An 11,998-nucleotide genomic window follows, 5' to 3' on the forward strand; every position below is an offset into this window, starting at 1 on the left:
AAAGATCATGCAACTTATTGGTTTGCTTCTTGTGTTTCTCATTTGACAGCTACTTTTTTGGAGTAGAGTTTGAGATTTGGTGGTGTTGGGTTCCTTTTGACTTTTTTCTTCTCCAGGTCTTGTTATTTTTTTCTAGATCTAGAAAATAATTCTTTGGTGATTCAGCGTTATGGTAAATATGTAAATTAATTTTCATTATATGAGCACAGCCCAACCATGAGCAACTAGTGATGGTCTGTTATGTAGAACTTTGTTTCTGTGCAGACTATTTCGTAGTTCAGTCATATGGTCACTTTGTGAGTCTTAGTAAGTAGATTCCCAGGTATTTTATGCTGTAATTTTTCTGCCTCTTCCCGTTGGATTTTATTAGTAACATAAATACAAAGACTGGTGATGATTTGGGTGGGTCTATTTTATATCCTAAATTACTGGACTTAGCCATTGTTCCAATTAACTTTGAATCTCTATGGTTTTACAAGTAACCGTCATATCTGTAAAAAATAGTTTCCCTTAATCTATTGGTCAGTGAGAAGCAAATCCAGAGAGAACCACTCCTCGGTCCTACCTCTGGCCAGAGAACTAGCATGTCAGTGAGGGAAAGCTGGATAAAGTCAGTCTCGTCTCTCAGCACTTTGCTCATCTTTTCTGGAACTTGGCCTGCTTCCGTTGGTGCTACAATTAGAATAAACTATTCCTCTAGACTAGGAACAGATAAACCAACAAAATGAATTCACTTTCCCCATGTTTATTACCCCAGTTTCTTTTTCTTTTATATTGCTAAAACACTGCCAGGATTTCTATGGTTCCATCAAGTAAGGGTGTTAAGTGGCCAGCATTGCCTTCTTCCTGATCCTGCCAAAAAGACCTTTAGCATGTTTCCTTTGTGGGACCCGCAGGCTCCTGGTTCTAGCTTGGCATTATTTATCCTATTAATGATTGGACTCTATCATTTATTCTGATGACTCTTAACCTTTTCCCTTAGGACATTTTGTCCTTTGTCAAAAGCTTCTCCCTCTGTTGACATAGTCACATGACATCAAAATAGTTTTTGTTGTCATTCAAGACCATTTTTCTAGCTGATACTGCCGGATCCCACGTCACTGTGTATTTCTCTCACTCTTTATCACTCCGATGCTTTCTCCTTGGAGGTGGGGGGGGGGGGGGGGGGGGGGGGAGTTGTGCATCTTTTCATTGGTCCAGTTACATGGGGGCAGCTGAGCCAAAGCGGGTGGTGAGTGAGTGGGCCGGGAGCTGGCCTTCTTGTAGTGGATTTGGGAGTGGGGGCCCATGCTGCACTGGTTCCCCAGAATGAGACCTTACATGTCCATGCTTGCACTTTCTCCACTGCCATCAGGAGGTCACTACTCTCATTGCTTTTTTTCAAATTTGTCAACCTTGTCACCAGAACTGAATGTTTTTGCTTCAAGGTGGAGGGAAGCCGTTGCAGCCCGGAAAAAACTCAAGAGACAGATGAGAGCATTCCCTGCAGCCCCCTGCTGTGTGGACCTCAGCAACAGATTGCAGGCCTTGTCCCCCAGTGCCGAGTGTCCCATTGCTAAAGAGAACCTGGCCAAAGGAGTCTTGAATCTGGGGCACGCAGGAAAACTGGGGCTCTCCTGCACCAGGTAAGGTTCCTGTGGGGTATTCTCTGGGATTTCAGCTTCCCATCTCCCTCCACCCTGAATCTTTCCCATTTGGTGTCCTGCGGAGCTTCACGCAGCTGTTCTTCTGAGTCACAGCAATCCCCTTCACACCTCCCTACCCACCATGGTTTTTTAATTTTTCAAACAAAATCCATTCATGCATTTGACATATTAGTTTAGTGACCAGTAGCAGATACATTTGGAAGGTGGCATTGGAAAACGGCTCACTAAGTCTTGATGCCCCAGTCAGTGAAGTGGATCTCGGGAGAATTAAAATGGCAAAAATCAGAAAAGGCCCAGGCTTCCTTTCTCTGGGTATCCTCCCTCTGGCAGTGTACATGGTACTCAAACCTACTTACTTGGCTTCCTTTGCCCAGTCCTCCCAAGCCACCTTCCATGGACTCAGAGCCATCCGAACAGCTCCGACTGGTCCCTCTGCTCCCTCCCCCCAGTGCCCTCAGCTCCTCTCTCCCTTTTTCTGGTCACGTAGTCTTTTACGTGCTCCTTGTGCTTTGTTCGTCATGCTCAGCGTAGCCCTGCCTCCTCTGGCTCAGGACTGGACCTCCACCATCCATGGCTTCAACTTCCCCTGATGGACTCCTCCGTCCCTTTAGGCTTTGTCTAAGGCGTTTCCTACCACTCTAGGCCTTTCTTGCCCCTCTTCTGGATGCCCCCGCCTTCCTCGAGAAATTGTCTTTGTGTCCAGGTGGCTTTGCAGGCAGTGTGTGAGCTTCTTAAGGACCTTTGTGTCTTTCTCCAGCACACACGCATCTGTCTAATGTACCCACGTAAACACGTCTCCATGTTGAGTTCTCTCTTGAGGCGTTTATTCATCTTTTAAGAATTTCCCTCGAATGGTCTTTGCTTAGAGGGAAAGGGACAATGGTCAGCACAGGCTGCTGATCTCAGCCTGGTGTCACGGGTCCGTACCGGGCGGTCCGTCAGGGAATCGGGGCCACGGCTTCTACTTGGAGCAGTCTCTGCAAGAGAGCATGGGGGCTGGAGCGGAGCAGGGAGAGAGCGAGCCCAGGATAGGGATTTGGAAGCTCATTCTCTTCATTTCCAGTGATTTGGTTTCGTTGTTCCTGTAAACATGTATTTACTGGTGAGAGTGGCGCACCCATTTCCCGCTCCCTGAAGGAACTGGATGTTGTGTAACCAGCTTTCTGCTTCGGTAATGAGAACTTTGGGGGCTCCAGAGAAGAACAGCCCAGGCCTATCGGGCCATTCTCCCCAGGGGCTATGGAAGCGAGCTGCCGGACAGTCCCTGGGGGAAGCCCCTAGGATGGACACTCGTGGCGAGCCTTTGTCTGGGCCTTTGGCCTCCTCCTCCCCTGCTGCCCCTGCCAGCCATGGAACTGCCGGGCACCCTGAGCTCTCCTCACCGGTGTGAGGCTCCCCAGGCCAGGGCCCCGTCTCATGCCAGGCTGGCCAGAGCCCTCTAGCTCTAGGGACACTGAGGCTCTCTCTTCTCTTTCCTAGGTTACGGTGGATGAGAAACAAGACAATACATCAAATGAAGGTTCAATATTTCTACCAGCAATTACTCAGGTAAGTCAGTAGGGTTAAATGTTCATTGTACCAAAAGTTGGACATGGACTATTTGGCTGACTTTGGCTCTGGGGCCTCCTTTCCAGTGAAGCCGTGTGGACCCCTCTGGACCTGCCAGCCCTTATTGCCGAGCATTACCCTGGGCAGCGGGAACAGGTGTTCTGGAAGCTGGTGTTGGTGCTGCCTGACAGTGAAGAGCCCGCCTCTGGCTATTCCAGCAGGTGAGTCCTGCTTCCAAGGGACCGAGACCCTGCCGGGCCGGCTTCCCCTGAGCTCCCGCAATAGGTAGTCCGTCCCACAAGCTGGCTTGCAGTCGGCTCCCCTGGCCTTCGCGGGCCCCGTGGCCTGGGTCTCTCCAAAGCCTGCCCCTCTCCATGAAGGTTTTCTGCGTATTTGGCTGACTTTGGCCCCAAATGGGAAGGCTGCTTGCATCTTGGGAGCTGTGTGCCAGTTGCTGCCTCCCTTGGGGCAGTCGGTCCTGGGGGCTCTCCTCCTCTTTGCCTGCCCCTCCCCTTCAGGGTTTGTCCCCTTGGTTCTATCTCGGTAGGATTCTAGCGAACTGGCTGAAGGTCAAGTTCATGGGTTACGAAGATTTACAAAAGGGGGCCCGTCACGCTTCTGAGGGAATCCAGACACTGACCCTCCTGAACGCCTGTAGCACCAAAGGGAATCGAACGGTCTGGGTCAACGTGTGCATTAAGGTGAGTACCGGATGGCCTCGTGGCAGCCTGGGCCTCTGGTGGCGGGTGGCGGCCAGGGTGACAGTGGCAGCTGAGACCGGAACGCGTCCTCCCTCCTTGGGCTGGCGTGTGCCTGTTGAGGCCTGCCTGGGCCTTTGCCCCCGCATGTGCGGGGTCCAGTGAGGCTGGGTGTCGTGGCTGCCCAGGAGGGCTACTTCTCGCCCTTAGCAGCTCCCAGTCTTCTCAGAGATCAGAGCAGCCATGGAGGCATCTCCCACGGTGGGCGCTCTCGCCCACTTTGCGGGAGCTTGTTAACACTTCGGGTCGGCTTCCCCTTCCTCGATCCTTCTGCCCCCAGACAGCATCCTGTGCATAAAGTGTGGTCTCCATGGAGCCCTGAGAGGGGCTGGCCAGTGTTGAGGCTCCAGGAGAAGTGGCCAATTCCCCCCACCCCACCCCACCCCCGGCATCCGAGGGAGCAAGCAGGAGGAGTCGGCTTCCAGCTCCTCCTGGGACAAAGATCTCCCTCACCCCGGCTGCCCTGCAGTGAGATCCCCAGGGACCGAGGGAGGGATGCATGTAAGACACTTCCTGGTGGCCAGGAAGGCTTAGCTGGTGGTCAGCCAGAGCAGGATCGGTGCCTTACGGGCCCCGAAATGCAGCTCACGCCCGGGTGGTGAGGGAGGGGTGAGCAGAGAGCTGTGTTGGGGGCTGAACTGGCCTCTGATGTTTACCCTACATTTGGGGCCCTGAGGAAATCATTTCACCTCTCTCTCGGCCTCAGTTTCCTCATCTGCAAATGGGAATGATCGCAGTACCTTAGTCCCAGAGTGGCCGAGAGCCCTAAGGCGATCGGCCACTCCGCAGCAACTCTCGGTGCTCACGATAAGGCACGCGTTGGGGCCCAAGCCCCGCCAGTAAAAGGCCTTCACCTTCAGTTGGGCTCCAGCCTTTCACCCTTAGTGTGTGTTAATGGGGTTTGTGGTGAGTGCTCCCTGACCCGGCCCTGCTGCTGTGGTGTTCCCCCAGGTGGCCCATGGCTTGTTGAGCGACTCGGCCCTCGATGCCACGGAGACACAGAAGGACCTTCTGGGTACCAGTGGCCTTCTCTTCCTGCTGCCCGCCCCGGGCAAGAGTGTCATGGTGGCCGAGGAGGACACGTACTGGCTCTCGGCCCTGCTCCAACTCAAACAGCTGCTGCAGGCGAAGCCCTTCCACCCGCTGGTGCCCCTGGTGGTTCTTGTGCCCGGCCAGGAGGGGGCCAGCGTGAGGGACGTGGAGGAAGGTGAGTGCGGGCCTTGTGGATGGGGCGAGGGCTGCCCCCTGGAAGAGTTCCTGCTGCAGCTTCCCTCCTGCCCTAGTCTGTCCAGAAACTGACCCCTGTGGGTCCACCCAGTCCTGTTGCCCTGTGCGTGCTCCCCGTCTCACTCACACTGATTTGCTTTCTTTCCTTTGGTTTGTGTCCCATTTCCATAGAAAATCCTGTCCTTCCCCCACTCAGAGGAGCCTTTTCCCAGGGGAGAAGGGGAAAAAACTGCCCAGTGTGCGTATAGCGATTCATACTCACAGCCGCTTCCCTCATTTCCTTGGCTCTCCTCTCGGAGACCCTGATCCCTGGAGTTGCCTGGGCCCCTGAGCTTCCTTGTTCTTTCCTTTGGCATTTTGTTCTCTTCCTCTGAGCCCCCTCAGCCCTCCTTTCCAGTCCTCCCTGGACTACCTGGAGCCATCTGTCCTTTGGGGTCCCCACTTTCTATTCTGCTTGCCCTGGGCCCAAGCTGCTCTAGGTCTCCAGCTGGGTGCTGCTCTCTCTGCCAGGTGCCTCCCGGGTGCAGGGCATCGTGTTGGTGGCAGTACAAAGCCTTCGGGGCAGTGCAGAGAGAGCCGGCCCTGGGGTGCAGGAGGCTCGTGGGGATTCAGGCCAGAGTCTGGCCTTGGGAGGCTTGGCCTTGGGAGGCTCAGGCATCAGGGCTGGGAAACCGGCACGGAGGTTAAATCAGTGGGCAGCCTCGGGAGCGCATGGTGAAGCGCCCGCCTCTCCCAGGGTGGCCCCTGGGCCAGTGGAGGCGGGGGTGGAGTGGCTCAAGCTGAAGCGTGGGCAGGATTGGGGCTTCTCCCGCTCGGAGGTCCCCGGGCAAAGTGTTCCCCAGGTGGGCATCCCCCAAGCACCGTGTCTGCTTCTCTCCAAGGTCTGATGCTTCAGGACTTGGTTTCATCCCAGCTTATCTCAGATTATATCGTCGTGGAGATCCCAGCTGCCGTCAACGACCTCCAAGGCACCAACAGGGTAAGCTGCCCCCTGGGTTAGTGGGTGGTGGTCCTATTGTTCTTCTGGAATAGCCCGTGGCCCTCATGGAACCCGGGCAGAGGAACCCTGCTTCAGGCCCAGATGCTGGGGCTCTGCCATTCGGAGACCTGGAGAGTGGAGTCGGGGTGCCCTGCCTAAGGAGTCACCCGTCAAGGGGGCGAGAGGCTCGGCAGCTTTGGCCGACATCCTTGTGCTCCCCTTGTGGAGGAGCACAGGCCTGTGGGGGCAAGCGCTAGGGACCCTGGGCTGCCCCTGTTGATGAGGTATTAAAGTATTCCCCTTGAAAAAACCCAGGAGGACCCTCACTCTCCATGCTCCCAAGAGGCCCCCGGGGCCTCTGTGGTTGGAGCGGACCCCTCACTGGGTGCCATGTTGGCCCACAGGTGTCCCAGGCTGTCAAGTGGCTGGTGTCTCACTGCCCCAGCTCCCTGGAGCTCTGCTGCCAGACCCTGCCCCACTACATCGAGGACGGCGTCAGCCGCGAGTTCAGTGACCGCTTCTTCTACGACCGGAAGGAGCGGCGTGTGGCCGGCCTGGCCTCTCAGGAGCCCGGTGCCATCATTGAACTCTTCAACGGCGTGCTGCAGTTCCTGGCGGACGTGGCCTCCTCCGAGCAGCTCTGCCACTTGTCCTGGCCCATCACGGAGTTCGCCGAGCCGGGCGGCAACAAGGTGCTTCCTCACCTGCAGTGGAACGCGCCCAGCCACCTGGCCTGGCTGAAGAAGGTCATTCTCTCCTTCCAGCTACCCCACATGGACCTCCCCCCGCCGGGCGGTAGGTGTCCCCGTGCTCGCTCTGGTGCTTTGGGGCGGCTGTGGTCCAGCAGGGTGGGGAATGGGCATAGAGGGTGGGGCAGGTCGGCACTCGGGGGGGGGGGGGGCAGTTGCTCGTCGGGGGGAGGGCTGCCAGGGGCCTCGGCCGTTGGAGGTGACCGGCTGCACGACCAGTAGGGTTTTGAGGGGAGACCGGACCCCGGGTCTTCCTGGCTGCAGCATCCTGTGCTGGAGTCCAAGCTTGACACCATCTTAGCCTTCCCCTTTGCAAGGACACCGGTCTAGCCCTCAGGGTGGCACTCAATGCCACTGAGGGTCCCGGCTAACGTGGCGACCCGGGGTGTTTCCCCTCCCTCGTCAGAGCTGCCTCTGCCTGCTGAGGGGGAAGATCACCCGGCTTCCTCCGGCTCTCGGAGGCTGTGGAAGCATCGTCTCCAACTGCGTGACCGGGCCTGGGAAAAAACCAGTGCAGTCCATTGGGACTAAATGGGGCTGAGTCTGTTCCCTGGGCGGCCTGGACCTTGGGCAGGGGAGCTCTGTGCCACGCGGGCAGCCGGCCTCTCCTCTGTGACCTGGCCACCCGTCCCACTGCCCTGCAGCCACCCCCGCCCTGTGCCTCGGCCCCATGTGGGCCTTCCCACGCTGGAGGCAGTGCGGGCAGGCTCGGGCCTGGGCCCCGCGTGGGGCCGTCCATCCTAACACAGAGTCTCGGCTCTTCTCAGCTCCGTGGCGTCTCGTGTGCAGCATGATCTCCCAGTACGTCTCCCAGATCCCGAGCTGTTGCCAGACGCAGCCCATCCTGCAGTCTCAGGTGGAGAACCTCCTGAGTCGGACATACGGCAAGTGGAGGAACAAAGACCTGTGGGCCTTGGGCGAGACGGGACCCTGTGTCGAGGAGATTCCGTGGGATGACATCATCGCTCTGTGCATTAACCACAAGCTGCGGGATTGGAAGCCTCCCAGACTGCCCGTCACGTCAGGTAGGAGCGGCCTGTCCAGTTGGCTGGGGAACAGTCCCTCGGGCAGGAGGGGTTGCACTCTAGATGTTTAATTTCCCAGGTCTCTCCCATGTTCGTCACAGTGGGCACCTGAAGGGTAGGGTCCCCGGGCCGTTGGCCGTGGTCAGGACGCTGTCGGGCCGGCTCCCTGCCGGGCGAGGGGCCGTGACCCACGTAATCCCTCATCTGTGGCTTTGTCTCCTCAGAGGCTCTGAGTGAAGATGGTCAGATCTGCGTCTACTTTTTTAAGACCCACTTAAAAAGCTACGAAGTCCCCAGGTCCTGGGAACACGCCAGGCTGCAGACCCAGAAGGAGATCCAGCGGCATGGCCAGGGACGGTGAGTTTGGTTTCCCGCCTGTCGGACTCTCTAGCACCTACGTACCCACGGTGCACGTATACCAATGCATGCAGGTGCCTGGGCTTGCCTATGTTCCCACATAGGCACACACGATGCACGCGTGTACACAGACACGGAGCATGTCCGTGTTTGTATGCTGGCGTGTCTGCAAACACATTTGCGCACCCACACGCTCTCTCTGTAGCTAACCCAGTGCCCGCAGACTGTCTGGCAGGGTGGTTCCAGGTGCCGCCTCTGCTTTCTCTGCCCTCATGGTGCCCTCGTGGATCCCGCGCTGCCTCCCGGAAGCATCTCTTGGCACTTTCCCGAGGCCCTCAGTTAGGACCTCTGGTTTCAGTGGGTTGCCGCCTTCTCCTGTGGAGGGAAGCGGGCTGCTTTGCATCCAGGCCTTCGGCCCCCCAGACCTTTTAACTCCCCAAGAGGGGAGGAGCGGCCCCCACATCTCAGGTGGAGCTGCCCAAGCCCTCTCTCGTCCTGCCGGTGCCCGCTCCCGCTCCCACTCCCTCTCCCGGCTGAGCCTGTCAAGAGCACATGGGATCAGGCCCTGCTGCTGGCCCTGGAGCCTTGTTGGGCCCCTCCAGGTTCAGTCGGCACGATCCCCTTTGGCCAGAGTGGCCTTGCCTCTCTCACTTTGGCCCTTGGCGTTGTCTGTTTAGGCCTGACACAGGCTGCCACCCTCTCGGGCCTCAGACCCCCCAACCCCCTCGCTGCAGCCGGTCCCTCAGAGGGTCTGAGGCTGCATTTGAACTCCGGTTTTCAGACTCCGGACTGGCCCTCTGTGCCCAAAGGTGCCCCCTGGCGGCCTTGGTGATCTTGGGGTTGCTGAGACTGTATCCGGCTAAGAAAAGTCTCTTGACAAAACATGCTTTCTTCATGTTGTTCATGTGTCCAGCCGCTCCGAGCCGTGCCCTGGGTGCCTGGGTCACTCTCAGGCTGCTGGCCTGAGGGTCACTGTGGTGGACGCCCAGCCCTGAATCTGCTCGTGTCACTTTGTTGTCTCTTTCTCCTGACAGTTTGGGCATGAAGCCTTTGCGCTCTGCCAAGAGCCTCTCCTCGTCGTGGCTCCACGTTCCCTACGGCGGGACCAGGACCCCAGATAGTAGCCACACCAGCCACGTGCCTGATGCCGAGGAGCTGGCCCGCACCGCCTCGGCCGAGGAGCTGCTCCCGGGGCGCCTGTCCGCCAGCCTTCAGCTGGAGAAGGAGGAGAGCAGAAGGTGAGGGGGCAGGGTTGGGGATGGGGGAGGGCCTTTCTGCTTCCTGCAGATGCTCTTCAAGATGTCCTCGCTCTGGCCCTGGCCGGGGCCTCGATCCTCCTTCCTCCTTCCCTCTGGGCCACGAGGCGCACCCTTAGCCCCTCATCTCCTCCTTACAGCAGGGGCTATTCCTTTGCCCTTGCCAAGCCTGGGAGCCACAGGTGGGCGTTCCCAGAGAGCTCTGTCTCGTGTTCTGTTCTTGACATCATTGCTACAGTTGGTTTTAGAGACAGAAACAGATGGAGACAGAGAAATAGAGACGGGGAGACAGAGGGAAAGGGAGCAAGAACTCCGGGAGGAGGGAGGAACTGGGACCACCCGACCGCACCCTCAGTTTCCTTCCTGCCCCTGGAGTGTGAGGCTTCCCCCAGCATGTGTCCTTTCCTGAGTCCTCTCTGTTGAGATGACCCTGTGCCTGTGAGAAAGGCAGTAGCTGGTGCTGGGGACAGACCAGCCTGGGGCAGGTGCGGGCACTGAGATGGCATTTGGGAGGGCTGTGACTCCCCTTCCCCAAAATGCATGGACCACGGGGAGGTGGTGGCCGGCTGGACCACAGAGCAGGAACTCCCCCCCCATGGAAGGGCTTGCAGGTGGGGCCACTTCCTCAGCTGCTTGGAAGGGAGCTCCCTCAGGCCCTAGCCAGAATGGGAGCAGGTCAGGGGGCTCCGTTGAAGCCTCTCTGATGCCGCTGACCCTGAGGGGCCGGTTGGGCGGCTGCTCCTTCCCGCTCCTTCCAGGGGAGGGAAGGGCAGATCCTCACTTGTGCTCACCCTGGAACATTTTCCAACATCCTGTGCTGTCTCTGTCTAGGTTCGAAGATCAGCTTCGTCATTGGCTGGCCGGAGACCACGAGCAGGGGCCAGACTTGAGCCCCCTCCCCGTCTACCTTCCTCAAGCTCTTGTATTGACGCCTCAGACTCTGCAGCCCGTCCTCCGAGCGTCAGCGACCAGCAGCTCCCAGGTAAAGTGCAGCTTGGACTGCGGGGCAGAGCTGAAGGTCCTGGGGCAGAGGGAGACTGGACGTGGGGGTCTCTGGAGGTGGGCCTGATGGGCCGGGGGAAGGGGAAGGCTGGATGTGGGGGTCTCCGGAGGTGGACCTGAAGCTGGGCCTCTGTGACCAGCACTGATGGGAGTGTGCACTGTGTGCATGTGCTTCCTCAGGGGATGGCAGTCCCCACCCGCGGCAGTGTTAGGTGGAGCAGATCCCCCTCCCCTGTTCCTGCCCCCTAAAATGGGCCAGCTGGGATTGTTCCTTCCCTCCTCTGCCAGGCCCGCCCGCCATGGGGCTGGCGCCTCTCCTTGCACCCTTTCCCCGCCTGGGCTGCACTTCGGCCCTCGTCCGGCCTCTTGCTGGCCATGGGTGGGAAGATCCGAGTTGTGCCCGTGTTGGGGCGAGCCCAGATGTGACCCCGGCTTCTCTCCTTCCTCTGCAGGACCAGAAGGCCGCTGAGTGGCGGCGGCCGGCCCCGGCCATGGTGGTGTCTCTGACCGACAAGCTGAGACACTTAGAAAGCCTGATTCAGCGTACTCGGGAGGAGGAGCTCGTCTGTGAGCGGCACCTCTCCACCTTGTTGGACATGGTGGACATTTGACAAGCTGGGCAGCGGGGAAGGGGTCCTGGGGGCCGGGCTCAGGGTGCACACAATAAATAATGTTCTCTGCGGATGCTCGACCAGTGGCTGGGACATGGCTGTAAATCATGGAAATAAAGACTGGGACTGTCTGATGCCTTTGTCCAGTTGGGGATGGAGGGATTCTGGGGAGCGGGTCCTCCAGCCAGGGGGCGGGGGCCCTGCCGGAGCCTGCCGGGACCTTCGCTGGCTGGTATGAGGAGCCGGGAGTGCGCACCGACCGGGCTTTGGCCCCTCCCCAAGGGCTTTATTCTCTTAGCCACTCTTCCTTTTTTCTGGCCTTTCTACTACACAGGGCCTGGGGTCTGGGGGTCATGTCACAGAAAGCCCCGGGGACCCCCCCACAAGCTTGTGGAAAACACCCAGCACGATCCCGTGCTGCTTACATGCTGTGGGAGGGCGGGGGGGGGGGGGGGGGGGGGGGGGGGGGGGGGTACGCTGGAGGGGCCAGCTGTTGGCCAGACATTGAGAGGTGACTTCAGAGGGGTCCCTTGTTGCCCGGGGCAGCTGGAAGGCCTGGGGGTTTTAGTGAGGGAGGCCCAATGGAAGGTCCTGCCGGGAGTGGGACCTCCCTCAGGGGCCGGATTCAGAGGCGATTTCAGCAAGGGGCGCTGGCCCGGCCCGACCTTGGGGGGGGGCCCACACGAGGCCATCGGCCTTTTGCTGGGCAAGCACGTGAAAGTCGTCAGCCGGCATCACCCCTACTGTGTGCCAGCCTGGGGCTAAGCAGTCCAAAGGGGGCGTCTCCTGGGGGAGGGTCCGGGTGGGGCCTCCTGTGAAGCGGAGAGATGCGGGTGTTTG

At 58.7% G+C, this 11,998-nt stretch overlaps 1 protein-coding gene across 1 annotated transcript in view; it reads left to right on the top strand.

The window, feature by feature from the left end:
* MCM3AP (minichromosome maintenance complex component 3 associated protein) overlaps nucleotides 1–11,289 on the top strand; it is a 32,018-nt gene extending 20,729 nt beyond the window's left edge. The window contains exons 18-29 of the mRNA XM_031968298.1: nucleotides 1,428–1,625; nucleotides 3,126–3,194; nucleotides 3,281–3,415; nucleotides 3,742–3,895; nucleotides 4,904–5,159; nucleotides 6,061–6,158; nucleotides 6,563–6,953; nucleotides 7,675–7,932; nucleotides 8,157–8,289; nucleotides 9,324–9,527; nucleotides 10,377–10,527; nucleotides 11,000–11,289. Of these exons, the coding sequence (XP_031824158.1) occupies nucleotides 1,428–1,625; nucleotides 3,126–3,194; nucleotides 3,281–3,415; nucleotides 3,742–3,895; nucleotides 4,904–5,159; nucleotides 6,061–6,158; nucleotides 6,563–6,953; nucleotides 7,675–7,932; nucleotides 8,157–8,289; nucleotides 9,324–9,527; nucleotides 10,377–10,527; nucleotides 11,000–11,158 (2,206 nt within the window). The 3' untranslated portion in view covers nucleotides 11,159–11,289. The remainder of the gene's footprint in view (nucleotides 1–1,427; nucleotides 1,626–3,125; nucleotides 3,195–3,280; nucleotides 3,416–3,741; nucleotides 3,896–4,903; nucleotides 5,160–6,060; nucleotides 6,159–6,562; nucleotides 6,954–7,674; nucleotides 7,933–8,156; nucleotides 8,290–9,323; nucleotides 9,528–10,376; nucleotides 10,528–10,999) is intronic.
* Nucleotides 11,290–11,998: the final 709 nt, after the last annotated feature.

The sequence above is a fragment of the Sarcophilus harrisii genome, chromosome 4 (assembly GCF_902635505.1).
Source record: "Sarcophilus harrisii chromosome 4, mSarHar1.11, whole genome shotgun sequence".
Lineage (NCBI taxonomy): Eukaryota > Metazoa > Chordata > Mammalia > Dasyuromorphia > Dasyuridae > Sarcophilus > Sarcophilus harrisii.